This window comes from Hemiscyllium ocellatum, chromosome 12 (genome assembly GCF_020745735.1).
Source record: "Hemiscyllium ocellatum isolate sHemOce1 chromosome 12, sHemOce1.pat.X.cur, whole genome shotgun sequence".
In the NCBI taxonomy this organism is placed as follows: Eukaryota; Metazoa; Chordata; class Chondrichthyes; order Orectolobiformes; family Hemiscylliidae; genus Hemiscyllium; species Hemiscyllium ocellatum.
The window spans coordinates 66,511,695-66,530,606 of NC_083412.1; the positions used below are offsets into that span (position 1 = coordinate 66,511,695).

Sequence of the window (18,912 nt, forward strand, 5' to 3'; positions counted from 1 at the left end):
TTGCATAAGCTTAAAGTATCATGGCACAAATAACATGAGGAAGATGCAAGTGTTCATTTTATTGTGCTTTAAGGTAATAGAATTTTTCACGATACTTCACGAAAGTAATTAGATGAAGATCATAAAGAAAAGAAACCTGAGATTCAAAGGTTTTAAGAAGCATGACTTAAAATGGAATAAAGGGGCAGTTAGTCTCAGGGAAGTGTTTCCACAGTTTAAGACTTAGGTGGCTGAAGACATAACAGCTAATGTTGGAGTAGGTTGGGGTTAGTGTGACCTAGAGTATTCAGACCAGAGTTCCTAGAGAGTAGTACAGCTGGCGGATATTAGAGATATGGAGGAGGCAAGGACACGGAGAGATTTGAAAGAAATGAAATTTGAAAATCCTGCTCTTGATGGGCTGGGAGTTATAGTACCATGACAAGGGATCATTTGGTCTGAGATGGGATATCAGCAGTAGAGTTTAGGCGAACTTAAGATTTGTGGAGGGTAGAAAATAGGAGGCCAACCAGGAAATCATTTAGCTGCAGTCTGGAGAAATTACAATTTGATTTGATTTTACAAACAATGGACTTGGCAACAGGCAATTATGGAGAAAATAGGCCATAAGCTCAGATCCGGATCAGAGATGTCTTGAAAATTGCAAGTAGTGTGGTTTCAGCTTGAAAACGTGAGGAAGGAGACTAAAATTGGTGGGGGTCTGGTGGAGCAGTAGTGACTGAGCAATTTTAATCAAACATCAAGACCCAGTTGTACCTAAAGGTATTGCTGGATATTTGTGCATCATGAGCATGTAGTTAATAGGTGAGGAGGCAGAGTTTTAAAACATCCCAGAGATGCATATGTACCTCCTGACAGTCAGGAATACAACTTCCTCAAGTGTCCTTGGGGAACTGTTACATGTTTAGAAGCAGAGTAATCTATTCAAATTATTGTCAGTATGTTGGTTAATAGAATGAAATGTCAGCATATCCATTCACTGATTGTTTTCTATATTCTTTTTTTAATGTAGTTGTTTCATGCCAAGAACATCCACCAGACCTTTCAGCTTATATTTAATATTCTAGTAAATGGAGATGGAACATTAACCAGAAAATATACTGTAGATCTTTTGATGGATCTCCTCAAGAATCCTAAGATTGCAGATTTCCTCCAAAGGTAGTGTGTCTATACTGGCATTATACGAACATTGCATTTGTGAGCATCTAATCAGCAAGCAACTAATGCCACATGACAATAGTACAATTCCTCAATTTTATTAAATCATTAGGTATGAATATAATATTTCAACCCTAAAGTAGACGTTTTGACATTTAGTTATTTTGCTCTGCATTACATTTTTAAAAGATTTGAGACAATTGTGTGGGGAAAAAAGGAAAATCTAAGGAGTGTACTGATGGACTTTTCAGCTCTTCTCTGCTTTCAGCAATTATCAATTCTAACTCCTGAGATGTCTATCTGTTACCTCGCAATCAGTTTTAAATTGAATCTCACTCCAGAATTGAGAGTATATTCCAGGATATTCTGTGTGTAACTGATAGAGTACAGCTTTCGTCAGCTCTGATATTTTACAATTTACATGTTATAAAGAGGCTCTGTCAGCTTTTTCACGTGAATGTAAAAGATTTTTATTGACCAAGGAAGTGGCGCAGTCTCGCTTAGTATTCTGACTAATGTTTATCCTTCCAATATAGCTTCGTTAGTCATTTCTCATTCTACTGTTTATATAAATTTGCTCCTAAAATTGCCTGTGCAACATTGAGAAATCTGACATTCTTCAAAAGTAATCAATTGACTGGTGGCCTAGGGATGTGGAAAATGTTATATCAATACAAGTTTGCTCTTTGTATTTGACTGCAATTGTGGAAACTTATCAAGAGTGGAGATTATATTTGATTAAGTTAAAACTATTAAGCAACTTCAACAACCTTGGCATAATGATAGCACGCTCAACTCTTGAACCTAAAATTTTTTATTCATTCTTGGGATGAGGGCATTGCTGGCTGGGTCAGTATTTGTTGGCCATCCCTAATTGCCCAGAGAGCAGTTAAGAATTAATCACATTGCTGTGAGTCTGGAGCCACCACCTAGGCCAGACCATGTAAAGGTGGTAGTTTCCTTCTTTAAAGGACATTAATTTACCAGATGGGTTTTCCTGAAAATTGACAATAGATTCATTGTTATCATTAGCTTTTTTTTATTGAATTCAAATTCCACTCAATGATCAACAGTCAAGTGATAATACCAGAAATAAAAACTGAAATTGTTGGAAAAGCTCAGCAAGTCTAGCAGCATCTGTGGAGAGAATTCAGAGATAATGTTTCTGGTCGAGTGACCCTTCAGAACTGGTAGCTAGGAAAATATAGGGTTTACATTCAGAAGGTAGGGTATGGGGTAATTGGTAGTTGGAGATAGAGCCCAAAGAGAGAGAAGAGCAGTTAGATTGACAAAGGAGTGAATTTTGTTCTCTCGAACTCCAAATAACTGACAGTCTTCCTCTTGTAATTGTTTTACCAGCTAAGAGTTTAATTGATGAAGGATAAAGCCATCTTTTTACAAAGTAATTGTTTTTATTTCTCTTTCCTTATAAGGTATGAGCATTTTAAATCATGCCTGTGTCAAGTACTAGGTCTTTTGCGTGAGAAGGATTCTGATTCAGCAGCCAAGGTATGAGCTGTTTAATTTTCAATACATCACAAATGTAAGAATAAATGTTCTAATTTTTATTTAATTTAGAAAAATGTTTTGCAAATTGGTATTTATTATTATTGTTCAGTATATGCATCTAATACATTTATAGTAGACCACTGTACCTGTGAGGGTTACATTCCAGGACTTACCGCAGATGGGAGCAAACCCATTTATTTAAATGGGAAGCGTATGTTCCCGGCAGCCACCTGGTCTCTGGTGCTGGAACATTCCCTATAATATGTTCCGGCCGTGGTAAACCGCAGGTAAGTTAATCTGCGAAAAATTATTCCGTGGATATGGGGGTCATTCTGTACTTCTAATAATGTATTTTAGATAACATATAATTATTGGGAGGTGATGGCCTAATGGTATTACTGTTAAACTGTTAATCCAGAGATTTGGTATTGTCCTGGGGCTACTGTTTCAAATCCTGCATTGATAGATGTTGGAATTTGAATTCAATAAATATCTGGAATTAGTCTAATGATGACTGAAACTCTTTTTGATTGTTGGAAAAATCCATCTGGTTCACTAATGTCCTTTTTAAGGAAGGAAACTGCTATCATTTCTTGGTCTGGCCCATGTGACGCCAGACCCACAACAATGTGGTTGAATCAAAGCTGCCCTCTGGGCAGTAAGGGATGGACAATAAATCCTGACCTGTTCAGTGATGCCCAGGTCATGTGAATGAATATAAAGAATTATTTTGTAATTGACATAATTGCTTAAATTTTAAAAGTTTATCCTGACTTGAAGGCAGTAATGTATACAATAATTTTCCTCATTTTGTGTTCTTGTTTTCACCCCTCATTGCACTTTTGCGGTGCTGAAGGTATTCTATCTCTATTCAATTTCTCTAACACGACTACATCACTTGCATCTTACTCAGAACACTGCAAGCTGTGAGCTTATTTGCATTTTGAAGCCTCCATTCTTTCAAAATTTTATTTGCTTTCTGTGCTCATGTAATTTGACTGTCCTGATTTTCTCTTTGAAATATCAAACCCATCGCATTCTACCATGCCAATCTTTAATTCCTTTGAAGCCAGGGTAATTTGTATCTTTGGCTTCCTTTGCACCATCATTGATGCTACTCATTTAACCATTGCACACCTACCCTTTCCTATCAAATCATCCTGCTTTTTGACCTGTTTCCTGGCTTGCAGAAAATCTATTCTAAGGCACTTGCTCTTCTATTGGACTTTTTCTTTTGCCTTCACCCCATTTTACACATTCCATATCTTTAATGATCACTGGCCCCTTAATATATGCTTTAAGACATCTTGATGTGTATGAAAAAAATGTTACAGCATGACAATGATACTGCTTGTCACTTTGCAATTATATTAATCATTATAGCTTAATTTTTTGCACTTGTTAAAATCTTGCCCATTTGCCATTATTTCTGGACTTGCAAAAACTTTTATGCCTTCTACTTTTCTCTATTTTGCATGCAAATCACTCTAGTTATTGTTACTGGCAAGTTAAGGTCTAGAAATGAGCCATTGGATTTAGGAGGTTTTTCATGATATCCAACAAGTTTAGTTTTGAAAATTTTAAGTAAACCAGCATCTTCAGTATTATGGGGAGCGAGTTCCAGATTTCTACCATCCATTGCTAAGAAAAGATGCTGTATGATTTCACACCTAATTGCCTAATTCTGATTACAGCTTAATGCTTTGTATCCTATTCTCCAGATGGGATCTGACCAAGGGTACACTGTTGAAGGAAAACTATTAGCTATTCTGATTTGTTTGTCTCTGATTCAAAGTAAACTACTTTACTGTTACCTATAAAGATTTGTCACATTCTGAGTTTATATATACAATAAGCTTAATTTTAAGTTTGTGAATTTGATATATAAAAACTTTCTCTCTTTATTCTCTCTTTATTCTTTCTGTATTCAGAACTTACGCAATTAATTTTATTTAATTAGTGGATCCAATTTGATATTTCAACAAGGTGCAATTTCAAGTAATTACACAGTCTGTTATGTAGTCTGGACAACTTGGACTTTTTCTACAACAGGTGAAAGTGAGGACTGCAGATGCTGGAGATCAGTTGACAGTATGATGCTGGAAAACCACAGCCGGTCAGGCAGCATCCGAGGAGCAGGAGAATTGATGTTTTGCGCAAAAGCCCTTCATCAGGAATGAGGCTGTCAGCCGAGGGGGTGGAGAGAAAAGTGGGGGAGGTGGGTGGGGAGCTGAGGGAAAGGTAACTGAGTGCAATAGGTAGATGGAGGTGGGGGGGGTGGGGGGGGGGGGGTGAAGGTGATAGATCGGAGAGGAGGGTGGAGCGGTTAGGTGGGGAGGAAAGTGGACAGGTAGGGCAGGTCATGAGGGCAATGCTGAGTTGGAAGGTTGGAACTGGGATAAGGTGGGGGAGGGAAAATGAGGGATCTCAGGGTAAGGTGAGGGGAGGGGAAATAAGGAATCCCCCACCCCCCACCCCCACCCCTCCCCGACCTCCCTTACCCCAGTTCCACCCTTCCAACTTGGACAGGTCATGAGGGCGATGCCATCTTTCTTCCCACCTATCCGCTCCACTCTCCTCTCTGACCTATCACCATTACCCCATCTCCACCTATCTACCTGCTGTGCTTTTCCAGACCACACTCTCGACCCTTCTCTACAATAGGCAACCAATTTAAAGAGTGACTGTAATATAATGCAGCCAGACTGTATTTGGTCCTCAGGGATATGTATCTAAGAGTGAACAGATGAATACAAAGAAATGGAGGCTAAATTTAAATTAGTGGTATAATGATTCAATATCATCTTGAACCTTAAGAACCTTCTTTTATAAAAAGGTATAATTTCATGCCAATTTTCTCTCCCTCAGATTCTTGAATTGCTACTTGCCTTCTGTTCAGTGAGCAGCCTTAAGCGAATATTGTGTCATGCAATATTTGAAACTTCTGAGCAAAGAGTTACGGTAGCAAGCCTCACATCACATATTAAACCATCTGAACCAATTGTTACTCTTATCCATTGGTCAAGTCAACCACTGCAGAACCCTGAGAGATGTTCATTGCTGGCTCTAGTTTTATTGAAGGAGCTGTTTGAGGTACAGAATCTTTAAAACACCTGAATACAGAAGAACCTCAATTGTTCGGGATTTGATTATCTGAATATCGGATTATCTGGCAAGATCGTAAAGTACCGAAGCTTAGCCAAATTATGTTATCTGGCATTCGATTATGTGGAATTCGATTATCTAAACAAAATACTCCCCACCCATGTCCTTCGGATAACTGAGATTCCTCTGTATACGGTTGAAGGGGGGAGGTAGAGCTATTTAAAATATACTTATTATGGCCAATGACCAGTAAAGTATACATTGTTGGATGGTAAATATTTCATAATTCTAAGCAAGTATATATTCTATTAAAAATGACTGCAGTGTGAACTGTTGGTTAAAGATGGAATCATACGGGAAGAAAAGACATACATTTCGATGAAGGTGAAAGGTTGACCAGAAGATTGAGAAACCTTTAGAAGCAAGCAAAGAATGGCCAAACATACTTGCTCCACTTGTCCTACTTCATTCCTTAGCACCATATCTAGCAATGCCTCCTTCCCTCATAGTCCATTAACGTACTGATCAAGGAAGTTCTCCTGAGCACTTTTTGAAATTCTTTCTTCACTTTTCCCATTAGTCAAACATTATCCTAATAAATATTTGGTTCATTAAAGCCCCTGCTTTCACCATTCAGTGATTTCCCTGCAAATTTACTCTAGCTGTTTAATGACTTAAAGTTGATTCTAATGTTTATCACTATAATTCTTTTCATGTTGCACCTGCCCCACTGCTTTTGTGCTTTTTTTTTAACTTTTTGATCAAGTATTACTTGACTGGAAAAGGAAATTTCATCAGGTACAGTTAAACATTACGATTTTAGTCTTGGTGTTAAAGGAGCTAATAATCTCCTTACACTTATTTTGGGGTGTGATGTAATGGGGATTGTGTTTCGATATTTTCAATTAGACAGTTGAAAGCAGCAAAAATAAACTAGACTTCCTTTACATTCCAAAATGACTCTAGAATGGTGAAAATTTTAAGAAAGTTTATCCCAAGCTTAGTTTAATTCAGTGAATAACCTTATTGTCTGGAACACTGTAGGAAATGATGGATTGCACGCTTTGGACTACAGTTGCACCATTTGTGGAGCTGCTTTTCCCCGTCATTGAGGAGCAATTACAGACACCGAATCATGCTCAGGAGGACACATTAACAAAAAAATATTATGATAGAATTGCAAAAATTCTTGATGTTCTATCAGATATCCTTTTCTTGATAAAACAGTTATTTGAAGTGTAAACACTTAATGTCTTTCTCAATTTGTTTCATTCATTTCTGGTAATTGAAATTTGCCCTTATTAATTGTACACTGAGTGGTTTTCAGTCTGAGAAATTTCAATATTGAGATTTTCATCAATTCCTGATAAATAATATTCATTCTTTTCAGTTCCTCTTTACAAGTAAATTTACTTGCATACTGTGAGTCCTGAAAAGATGTGAACATCAAACTAATTCAAATAAATAATCATATGTGTATGTATTAAACTATGTTCAAATAGAAAGCAACAAATTAGTCAGTGCTCTGGACCAGACAAATAAGTAAAATAGGTAAAAACAATGATTGCAGATGCTGGAAACCAGATTCTGGATTAGTGGTGCTGGAAGAGGACAGCAGTTCAGGCAGCAACCGAGGAGCAGTAAATCGATGTTTCGGGCAAAAGCCCTTCATCAGGAATAAAGGCAGAGAGCCTGAAGCATAGAGAGATAAGCTAGAAGAGGGTGGGGTGGGGAGAAAGTAGCATAGAGTACAATAGATGAGTGGGGGAGGGGATGAAGGTGATAGGTCGGGGGCGAGGAGAGGGTGGAGAGGATAGGTGGAAAAGAAAATAGGCAGGTAGGACAAGTCATGGGGACAGTGCTGAGCTGGAAGTTTGGAACTAGGGTGAGGTGGGGGAAGGGAAAATGAGGAAATTGTTGAAGTCCACATTGATGCCCTGGGGTTGAAGTGTTCTGAGGCAGAAAATGAGGCGTTCTTCCTCCAGGCGTCTGGTGATGAGGGAGCAGAAGTGAAGGAGGCCCAGGACCTCCATGTCCTCGGCAGAGTGGGAAGGGGAGTTGAAATGTTGGGCCACAGGGCAGTGTGGTTGATTTCCTGGAGATGTTCCCTAAAGCGCTCTGCTAGGAGACGTCCTGTCTCCCCAGTGTAGAGGAGACTGCATTGGGAGCAATAGATACAATAAATGATGTTGGTGGATATGCAAGTAAAACTTTGGATGTGGAAGGCTCCTTTAGGGCCTTTGCTGCAGGTGAGGGAGGAGGTGTGGGTGTAGGTTTTGCAGTTCCTGCGGTGGCAGGGGAAGGTGCCAGGGTGGGAGGGTGGATTGTAGGGGGGCGTGGATTTGACCAGGTAGTCACGGAGGGAACGGTCTTTGTGGAAGGCGGAAAGGGGTGGGGAGGGAAATATATCCCTGGTGGTGGGGTCTTTATGGAGGTGGCGGAAATGTCGGCAGATGATTTGGTTTATGCAAAGGTTGGTAGGGTGGAAGGTGAGCACCAGGGGCGTTCTATCCTTGTTACGGTTGATGAGATAGGTTCTGAGGGCGGAGGTGCGAGATGTGGACGAGATGCATTGGAGGGCATCTTTAACCACGTGGGAAGGGAAATTGCGGTCTCTAAAGGAGGAGGCCATATGGTGTGTTCTGTGGTGATGACCTCAAAATGTGTTAAGAAAGTAGCCTAGACCCTAATTCTGTTTTATTTTAACAATAAATGTGAGTTACTGTGTTCCAGATGTAACTTGAGGGTCAAACTACTCTGTTAAGCAAAACACTATTTATTTAAACACTAGAATTAAAATACTACAGAAGAAAAGTAACTTGGGATAATCTAACTCTATTGGAAAACTTAACAGAATAATAGATTATTTTGCTACTAAACATTAACTGTTCCAGCACTATAACATCCCATAAATGCATCCCTGGCAAAATGCAAATTCAGAAAATAGAAATGTTTCACATGCAATTCCAGCAGCACAGGAGGAAGAACATCTAGAGAAAACTCAGTGCAGCAGCTGAGAGAGCTTCACTGCCTTTCAACTCTGCTGAGACCCCCAACAACAAAAGTTGCTGCAATAACCAAAATTCCCTGGTTCTGCTAGAGCTTGACACCACCCATTCAGGTTGTTTCTATTCCCAAGTTTTTTTTTAAAATGCCCGAATGCCTCTTAAACTGTTTACTCTAGTACTTGTAATGGGACTGCTCGGAACCTCTGCCTTAAGATCTTCTTTCAAATAAAAGGATAAAGTAACCTCTTAAAAGCCATAGCATTGTCACAAATTTGATGTGTAGATATTTTGATCTCATCAATTATATTATAATTAATGGTGCACACTTTGAACATGTTCCTTGACCTTTGTATCAGTTAACATATTGTGCCAGTGTGGATTTTGTTTTATAATTAAGCATGAATATTCTCGTGAGTTACACATATTGAAAGCAGTTCCTTCAGAACTTTAAGTGCTCATAAAGCATCATGTATGGAAAAATGATCAAGTTAATTTAAGGTTGAATAGCAGCCTAATTTCTTGATTCTAAAATTAGATATTTTTTGGGACATTTTTGTACTTTTGCCTGACTGCAGAACAAAATGACTTGAGAACCAGTTACAGACTTCTCAATTGGGAGAAAGTGAGATCTACAGAAGCTGGAGTACCAGAGTTGAAAAATGTGGTGCTGGAAAAACACAGCAGGCCAGGCAGCATCCGAGGAGCAGGAGAATCGACATTTCGGGCTTTCTCCTGCTCCTCGGATGCTGCCTGGCCTGCTGTGTTTTTCCAGCACCACATTTTTCAAATCGGAGACTTCACAATTGGTCATATAAAACATTCAATGAGGAAGAAGAAAACTAAAAATTTGTCCTTTTCCTTAATTATACCTTACTGCTGTGCGGAGATGATACAGTGAAGTTGCAGGTTGCTAAGGTTCTCACAGCCAGAAACTGTGTCTCCATTCTGGAATATCAGTTCATGTACAATAGGATGGAAATTGGTTACAGGAGCAATGTTGCAGATGTAGAACTATGGTAAGTAGTGGGAATGTCTGGCAGAGTTTTTTTGTGCTAAAATGTGACCAATATGTCAAAATATGAAATACAACAGCTATTTTAAATAAAAACTTGTAAAGATGTACAGTGCTTAATGTGGAGATATTTCTAAATAATTTTAAATACAACCAGAAATAATTTCTCCTTATGAATAGTGGCTTTCAGCACATTTTAATTGAATAGACTTTTACTAACTGGCACTGATTAAGCAAAATTATAGGAGTGGTTGGAGTGAGACTTGTTAGTCATATGAAAATTTGACATTGTTCGACAAGGAAAGATAATCCAATTTCTACATTGCATTTAATAAATGATACAGGAACAGCAAAGGTTCAGAAAGTATAAGAGGAATTAGTGCTGCACCTGTAAATAGAAGGATTTATTGATTAATTGTATTGACTTTAAAATCTTCAATTATGTGGCTTTACCACAAACTTTCAACAATCTTTTGCAGCTCTATCTTTCCCATTATATAATCCTGTTTTACTTGCTGTGGCATTTTATACATCTCCTGAGTAATGATGTGTAATGTTGAATTGTCTAGAGCTAAATGTTCAATATTCCCTGTTGAAAGCCTACTCAGAAAGCTGTTTTCTAGTTGTAGAGGAGCAAGTAGCCAGAAGGCACAGATTTAAAGTGACTTTTTACTTTGTGCTGGAATGAAGTAGCTTGGAAAACTGATAGAACCATTCTGTAGTTAGTTAATTTCAAATTCAAAATTAGCTAATGCTTGATTCGAAAAACCGTTGTAGGACTGTGGAGAAACCAGTGATGTAGGATTAATTGAATGGCTCTACCATTGAGCTAGCACAGGCATGAAGGCTGATTGGCCACCTTGTCTTGTACTGTTCTCATTCACAAAGAGCATTTTTTTGGATAGCCAAAGGTTAGTAGAGTAAGTAATCCTGTCATCTGCTTTTTGTTTTTTAAAAAAGGATCTTTAGATTGTAGAGATATGAATTGCCAAAGAGTGAATTTGTTGTTAATAGGTAGAAGAACTACACATGAAGGTTCATCGAATACTCCTTTGTATACTGGGAATGTAAATTGACGTTATACAAGTCTAGAATTAGGTTAAAAATGGACAATCTTTTTAAACATGCTTGTTTTCCTCCTTCTGCACTACCTTGACAGTAAAATAGGTGCAGATGTTGTCCTGAAGACTCTTAGCCTTATGAACAGACTGAAGCAGTTGGTACCAAACATGGAAGCCAGCTTTTATAAGATTTTGCAGGTAAAAGTGTTAAAAGATTTTTTTTTAAAATTCTGCTTTTACATTCAATACCTTCACTTTATTAAGTATTAGTCTTGAGCTATGTATACAGATGACCAGCAGTGTGCCTCAAGAATCATTGCTGATTCCGTGGGCTTTTTGTTATTTATATAAATGATTTGAATGTGAGTACAGGGGAGCCTTGATTATCCGAACGAGATGGGCAGGCAGTATTTCGTTCGGATAATCGATTATTCCGTTAATCGACTTAAATGCCTTTCCTCTGGGGCTCGGAGGTTTTGAAGTCTGCTCCCTGTTCAGGAAACTGCAGAAGCACACAGCGCGCGAGCCCCCACCCCCAACGCCGTCCTCAACACTGTCCAACACCGCCCCACCCCCCAATCCTATCCAACCCCTACTGCCCCCTACAACCCTGCCCCCTGCCTGCCCATCCCTGTCCAACCCCGCCCCCTTCCCCGTCCAACACTGCACCCCCCCCGACACAGGCCAACTCTGCCCCAATCCCTCCCCGCCCCCTCTCTGGGGCAGCCGGATTGGACACCAACAACAAGACTGCTGCTGCAGGTGCCTTTGTGGGGTAAGTCTCCAAATAGTGTGCACAGACACACGTATGCACACCCGCACGTACACGCATACACACAACTGTTTATTGCACCTTTATGACAGGTTCCACCTCTGCCTTGTACAGGACAACGTTGGTCAGATTATCTGGGAAAGGGGGTGGGGAGGGAGATTTAGGGTACACCCCTGTGTAGAACTCAAGGGAAAGTGTGGGGAGAGAGGGAGGGTGGGCGATCAGTCATTTGGAGACGGTGCCTGTTTAATCGCTGTAAACAAAAGATGTGATGACTGTTGGAAACATTTCTTTGATGCAATGTTTCTATCAGGACCTCGAGATCTCCTTCAGCTAGTCCAATTTTCGGATAATTGGTATTGGATAATCGAGGTTCCTCTGTATAGGAGGAATGGTTAGTAAGCTTGCAGATGGCACCCAATTTGGTGGTGTAGTGGATAGTGAAAAAGGTTATCTCAGAGTGCAGCGAGACCTTGATCAGATGAGGTCAGGAGTAGCAGATGGAGTTTAATTTAGATAAATGTTTGCTTTGCGTTTTGGTAAGCTAATTCAGGACAGGAATTATAAAGTTAATCGTAGGATTCTGATGAATGCTGCTGAACAGAGACTTTAGGCTACTGGTTTGTAGTTCCTTGGAGGTAGAGACAGGGTAGTGAAGAAAGTGGTTGGTAGGCTTGCCTTTAGTGGTCAGTGCATTTAGTGTAGGAGTTGGGATGTCATGTTGCAGCTGTACAGGAAATTAGGCGTTTTTTGAAATTATGTTCAGTTCTGGTCTCCTTAATATAACAAAAATATTAAACTTGACAGAATGCAGAAAAGATGTTGCCAGGATTGAGAATAGGCTGGGACTATTTTCCCTGGAACGTTGGAATCTGAGGGATTAACTTAGAGATTTATAAAATCATGAGGGACATGGTGGTGAATAGCCAAGGTCTTTTTTTCCCCCCTCCCCTAGGGTAGAGGAGTCCAAAATGAGAGGGCATAGGTTTTGGGTGAGAGGGCAAAGCTGTAAAAGAGACCAAAGGAACAAGTTTTTCACTCCGGGTGGTGTGTGGCATGAAATGAGCTGCCAGAGGATGTGGGTGGAGGCTGGTACAATTACAACATTTAAAAGGCATCTGGATGATTATAAGAATTGGAAGGAATTAGACCTTTATGGGTTGTGCTGGCAAATGGGACTCTATTAATTTAGGGTATCTGGTCAGCATGGGCAAATTGGATGGAAGGGTCTGTTTCTATGACTCTAAATAGAGCAGTTTTTTTGTGTAATGCTTCATACTACTTCAAGACTGCCATGACACACAAATAAGTTTAATATGTATTTCATAACAACACCTTTAAAACAAAAGAAGCCTTGGGTTGCTGAATTAGTTGGCCACTTCTTTTCTGAGAGGTTTTTTTATTGATTTAACAAGGTTTTTGGGCCAGGAGAATTTTTTTTGTAGTGAAGATCACCAGGTGTCAGTTTTGAGACACTTGATCCTCTTGATATGTATCAATGATCTAGATCCTGGTGAAGTGGTCACAATTTACAGATTGTATGAAACTTGTGAAAGCTGATAGTTTGGAACTTTAAAAGTCCAGGTTAAATTGCAGGCAAAGTGGCAGATGACATTTAATATGGAGAAATGTGACATGATTTATTTTGGTAGAAAAAGCATGGAGAGATTATATAAAATGAAGGGTTCAGGAGCTGGTGTGGAGGAGCTGAGACTCCTTTGTGTACATGTGTAAGTCGTCGAAGGCGGCACTGCAGGTTTGAGAGTGTTAAGAAATCATTACTTAACTGAAGCTTTATTAATGTGGCGTGGTGTACAAGGGGAAGAAAGGTATATTGAACTTACATAATGTGAGAGTTTGGCTTCAGCTAGAGTATTACATCCAGCTTTGGGTGCCACACTTCAGATATTTCCTAAAGACTTTGAAGACAATGCAGAAAGATTCATAAGAATTATTCAGTGGTGGTTAGTTTCTGTTTGAGTTAGGGTTTGGAGAAATCAGGTTTTTTTTTCTTTGGAGAGAAGCTGAGAGGAGCTAGTCAAAGACATGAAGATACTGTTTAGAGTATTTGGAGAGAACTCTTTCTTCTGAGTAAAAAGAAAGAAAGTAATCTAAAGCAAAATGAGGAAACTTATTGTGTAACATTTGATTATGGTCTGAATACACTGTCTGAGATCGGTAGAAGCATCTTAAGTTGGAGTATTCAAAAGGCACTTAGTTTGTTATCTGATAATCAAGACTATAGGATCAGAAGGACATGGTGAGGAAATGGCACGAGATTAATTTCACATTCCGAAAGCCGATACAGACATGATGGGCTGAATGACTGACTATTTCCTGTGCTGTAATATTCTGATCTATGAATTATCCAGCATTAATCTAGTTACAGATCTGGATCTTTCCTATTTTACTTTTGAAACTCTGTTTTCATAGTTAACCATCTGCTGTGATAATTCTTGTACATGCTGACTACCCCACTTTTGTAAAGGAATACTTTTTGTAAATTATTCATGATATGTAGTTTTCATAATCTTGAATCTTTGCCACCTTATTTTTGCTTGTTCAAGAGGAAAAGGAGAAAATTGTAAAGTTTAGCAACTATACACAAATTTTATGGTTATGCAATTTTTAAAATTCTTTTCCAGGATCAACGACTTGCTCCAGCTTTGTCATTTGCTTTGACATCTGAAAACAGAGAGCAAGTACAACTTGCATTAAAGATCCTGTTTGAGGCAGCATCTTTGCCTGATTTTCCTGCTATAATGTAAGTGTTACAAGTGTTGTTCGGGTTGTGTGATCGCCATGACCGTGCACCATCAGTTTGATACCCAATGCAAGTCGATAAAAATATAAATTGTAGAATTCACTTACATTGTAGTGGACTTTGCTGCAGCTGAAATGTTGGGCACTGGAATGGCATATAAAGAAGTTCAGGTGTGGATGCTCCTGACACTGAAGGATAAGTGTTCAGAAAGTAAGGGTAAAATAACAATTTCAGTTTTGTCTGATGTCATCTTGTGTGATGTTAAGCTAAAAGTCAATTTTTGTAGCTGATTGCAAATACTGTGTATGAAGTCACATGTCAGAGGAGTGGATTTAGGCATTGACTTTGTCCCAAGTGAGCTCTGAGTAAATTCTCAATGGCAGGTATGCAACACTTTGTTCTGAGACAAACTTGTGCTCTTTCCATGGTGTGTGAATGAGCCCTGTCAAATGCTGAGCTTGAGAGTTTACCAGGTGATGGTGGATTTCATCAACCTTAATGGTATTATTGGAGAGGATGCTTCCAAGATAGCAAAGTTCTATATTGAATGGAAGAGTCCGTTGTTAATGGTGACTGGAGTCGAAGTATGTGGTCGTGGATGGATTTTTACAAGAACTCCAACTCTTCAGACTTATTGTCAGACCACATTGCTTGAAGCTAGGATCAAGTGATCAATAAACAGCAATAGGAACACATTCATTGACAAATCAGAGTTCACTCAATACCCTTTCGGTACTCTTTGTGCAAACTTCGAGCATTTGCAAATTGAGTTTGCTGTCTCCTGAATTGAATATTTACTCCTGTGTTTGATAACCTGCTGCCTCAAGACAAATAGGCAATTAAGACTGTCTGCAGAAGTGAACGGGTTCATTGTTGTACAGAATGTTTCAAACAGACAGTTACATTCAGTGCTAACTAAGATAACTCTGATAAAGGAGGCTACTGACTTGAGGACTGCAGAAGTATAATCTGTGTTGGAGATGAAAGAATCTAAAGGATCCATAATGTCACATCAGAAACCTGAAATAGAGAAAATTGAATAAGAATCCAACATCAGAGCAATTCAGCAGAACTTCTAATGAGCTGCCAGACAAAGTAGTGGAGGTTGGTACAATTGCAACATTGAAAAGGCATCTTGATGGGTATATGAGTAGAAAAGGTTTAGATTGGCATTGCATAGCCTCACTCAGGACATATCCTGAACAAAGGAATTCTAGATCTGCCTACAGCAAAGCCCCAAAACAAAACCAAGCCTCGTCCAAACTACTTACATTTTCTCGAGGATCCGGGCTGGCCGGCCATTGTTGTTGCTGCTGGTATGTGAACTCGCTACAGCAAAAGCATTCCACTAGGCCTGAATTGAGTAAGAAAACTCTGACTGGAACTCATGAAGTTGCACGTGAGCCATATGTATTGTGGTTGTAATTAGATGAGGATTCCCAAAAGTATTCTATAATTAATATCCATATGGATGTGTACCAGTATGCAAGACTGCCTTTTTAGGTGTCATCAGCCTGTGCCATTTTCCAGTGGACGATGGAGAACATTTTAAAAGCCTACTACTGCCATTTTTCTGGATGATCTGCCAATAAGTGGAAAGTCCAATGCAATTAAAGAACTTGGCTATATAGTCAACAGGATTGTGTTATGTCCGATGGAAGATAAAGTGAGGGTGATCAAAGGGGCCCCAGCTCCCACGTCTATATCAGAGCTTAGGTCTTCTCTTGGGTTCATATGTAACTTGGCCTCCATCCTGGCATCCTTACATTTGTTTTTGAAAAATAATTCATCTTGGAAATTAAATTGTAGCTAAGATGTAGCGTTTAGAGAAGTGAAGAAACAGCTATTGTCATCTAAGGTGTTTGTGCACTATGACTCCAAGAGAGATGTGCTGACATGTGATGCTTCCCTGGAAGGTATTGGGCAGTGTTGGTTTACTTGTGGCCCAGCAGAGAAGAATGCGTGATGGCATATGCTTCCCAGACTTTGTCTAATTCCTAGTGAAGATATGTCCAGTGAGGGAAGGAAGGTTTGACCGTCCTCTTTGGTGAAAAAGTTCCACCAATGCCTTTTACAGGCGTTAATTTGAAATCATAACGGACCCCAAATTCCCCCACCTGCTAGGGCTACTTACAGAAGTTTGGGCTGTGCTACCCATAACATCTGATCTAATCAAGAGGTGTGCTCTTCTTCTGAGTGTGTAAAATTACAAGTTGGAATATTGTTCAGGAGGCCAAATGGCAATTGCAGTTGACTTGAACCGCCTTCCATTGGCGGATACACCATCGATGACCCAGCCACTGGAAGAGTCTATTTGCTTTTTTGAACTTTCTGGACACACATCCAATTGCTGCTGATTTGATATCAGACTGTGGATACAAAAAAATCTCTTCCTTGAAAACTAAAACAGTTGGTGGTGATGGGGGAAACAAAAAGACCATCACAACCAGAATTGAGATCTTTCTGGACCTGGAGATACCAGATCACCATAGAGGTTGGCAAATTATGGGGAGCAAGAGTGATTGTCCTGAGCAAAGTTCATTGCCAGATACTCTGTACTGCACCAGGCTCATTGGGGATTTCCAAACTGAAGCTGTTGGCAGGATGTTATGTCTGGTGGCAGGTTTGGATGCTGACATAGCCGTTTCGGTTGGGCAGTACCTAGAGTGCCGACAAGGACAAAACTTGCCACCAGTAACTCCCCAATATTCATGGGAATGTCTATGTTAAACGCTGGACTCTGTTACATGCTAATCTGGCAATCCAGAATTGGAAAGCATAGGTTTCGGGTGAGAGGGGAAAGATTTAAAGTGGACCTAAGGAGCAGCTTTTTTACACAAAAGATGGTGTGTGTATGCAATAAGCTGCCAGAGGAAATGATTGATGCTGGTACAATTAGAACACTTTAAAAGGCATCTGGATGGGAGCTTGAATAGGAAAGGTTTAAAGGGGATATAGACCAAGTGCTGGCAAATGCTAGATTAATTTACGATACCTGGTTAGCACGGATGAGTTGGACCGAAGGGTCTCTCTCCATGCTATACATCTGTACGACTCAATGACTATGCCAGTCCTCTTAGTCATTGTGGACATCCATTCAAAGTGGTTGGATCTGCATAGAGTTCATTACAACAATTGAAACATTGCGAGCATCTTTTGTAATACACAGACTTCTGGACTTGGGTCTGGCTTTGGCAGTGTAGAGTCCTGATGAAGGGCTTTTGCCTGAAATGCCGATTTTCCTGCTTCACGAATGCTACCTGACCAGCTGTGCTTTTCCAGCACCACTCTAATTCTGAAAGTGTTGGTCACAGATAATGGACCATCAGTTATCAGCAAAAAATTGAGTTTTTTCTAAAGTTGCATGGCATTTAGCCTGTAAGGACAATTCCATGCCTTCCAATATTCATTGGTCTGGCAGAAAGAGCAGCCCAAACTTTAAAGGCAAGCTTAAAGGAACAGCCTACACCATCACTCAATATCCAAACTGTCCCAGTTCCTTTTTGATTTTTGAACCAGTCCCGCAGTGATGCTAATCGGGAGAAGACTCAGCACCTGACTAAGCCTGAGCATCAAAAATCTGTGGGGGGGAGGGTGCAACGGCAGCAGGAAAACTAATGTCAGACACAAGACATTTCTAAGCATGAGAGGCAGTTTTGTTAAGGGAATGAAATTTGGTGGTGACACCATAAGAATGACCCTGCATGGGAAAAGATGGCTGATGTGAGGTCGGGTCTCATGATGTGTAAAGTTTAGATAAGCGGTCCTAAGCAAGCATGTGGACCATATGAAAGCAACAGCATCTCAAATGGGGCAGGACCATAACATACCTGGCCCCTCAGAACATCCAGGAAGGCTGTCAGAAACGGTGGGTTCTAACCCTCTACTTAGCATCGCAGAAACCTCTGAGGACAAGTTGGACACGACAGATATCGCAACTGTGACATTGTTACTGCTTGAAAATAAGCTTCGGCCGAGAAGCAGCCTACGGTCCGGCACATGCCACCAGTATCTGAGGCAGAGTCAGAGGAATCCGACTCGTGAAAACACACCTCCAGAAAAGCTACAGAGAAAAAGAACAGGCCTACATACCAAGACTTATAGGAGGAGGGATGTAGTGACTTGAAAAAGGTCAGCCAGGTGGTTATCATAGAATATGAGTTTCCTGATTGGGGCTGTTAACCTGGTCCAATCAGGGAGTCCTGGCTGACGCACAAACAGCATGTTGCATTGATTGTCACTGGCCACTCTGGTGTTTCCTTTCTTTCTGGTGATAGAATATAAATAAAGATACACATACTTATTGTTCTTCACTATGTCCTACACCTGACGCGCATGACTTGGTGCTGGGTAGAAATAAGCATTACCGCTGTTAGGCAGTGGTGTGGGGGAAAGAATAAAAAAGGGAGACCGAAAAAAGAAAGAAAAGTGTCAGAGGTTCTGTTCACTTGTAAAAAGAAGACCATGTCAGATTTTCTGCTCCCTCTAGGAGCCGGCTCCAAGCTAGCTGGGTCAGTGTCCTG

At 40.0% G+C, this 18,912-nt stretch overlaps 1 protein-coding gene across 3 annotated transcripts in view; it reads left to right on the top strand.

Annotated features, from left to right (window-relative positions):
* The window catches only part of cip2a (cellular inhibitor of PP2A), a 69,912-nt gene that overhangs the window by 27,431 nt on the left and 23,569 nt on the right, over positions 1 to 18,912 (top strand). For all 3 annotated transcript variants that reach the window (XM_060833623.1, XM_060833624.1, XM_060833625.1), the window contains 7 exons: positions 1,013 to 1,158; positions 2,592 to 2,667; positions 5,536 to 5,760; positions 6,817 to 6,976; positions 9,655 to 9,796; positions 10,952 to 11,051; positions 14,271 to 14,389. In XM_060833623.1, coding sequence (XP_060689606.1) covers positions 1,013 to 1,158; positions 2,592 to 2,667; positions 5,536 to 5,760; positions 6,817 to 6,976; positions 9,655 to 9,796; positions 10,952 to 11,051; positions 14,271 to 14,389 — 968 coding nt within the window. The remainder of the gene's footprint in view (positions 1 to 1,012; positions 1,159 to 2,591; positions 2,668 to 5,535; positions 5,761 to 6,816; positions 6,977 to 9,654; positions 9,797 to 10,951; positions 11,052 to 14,270; positions 14,390 to 18,912) is intronic.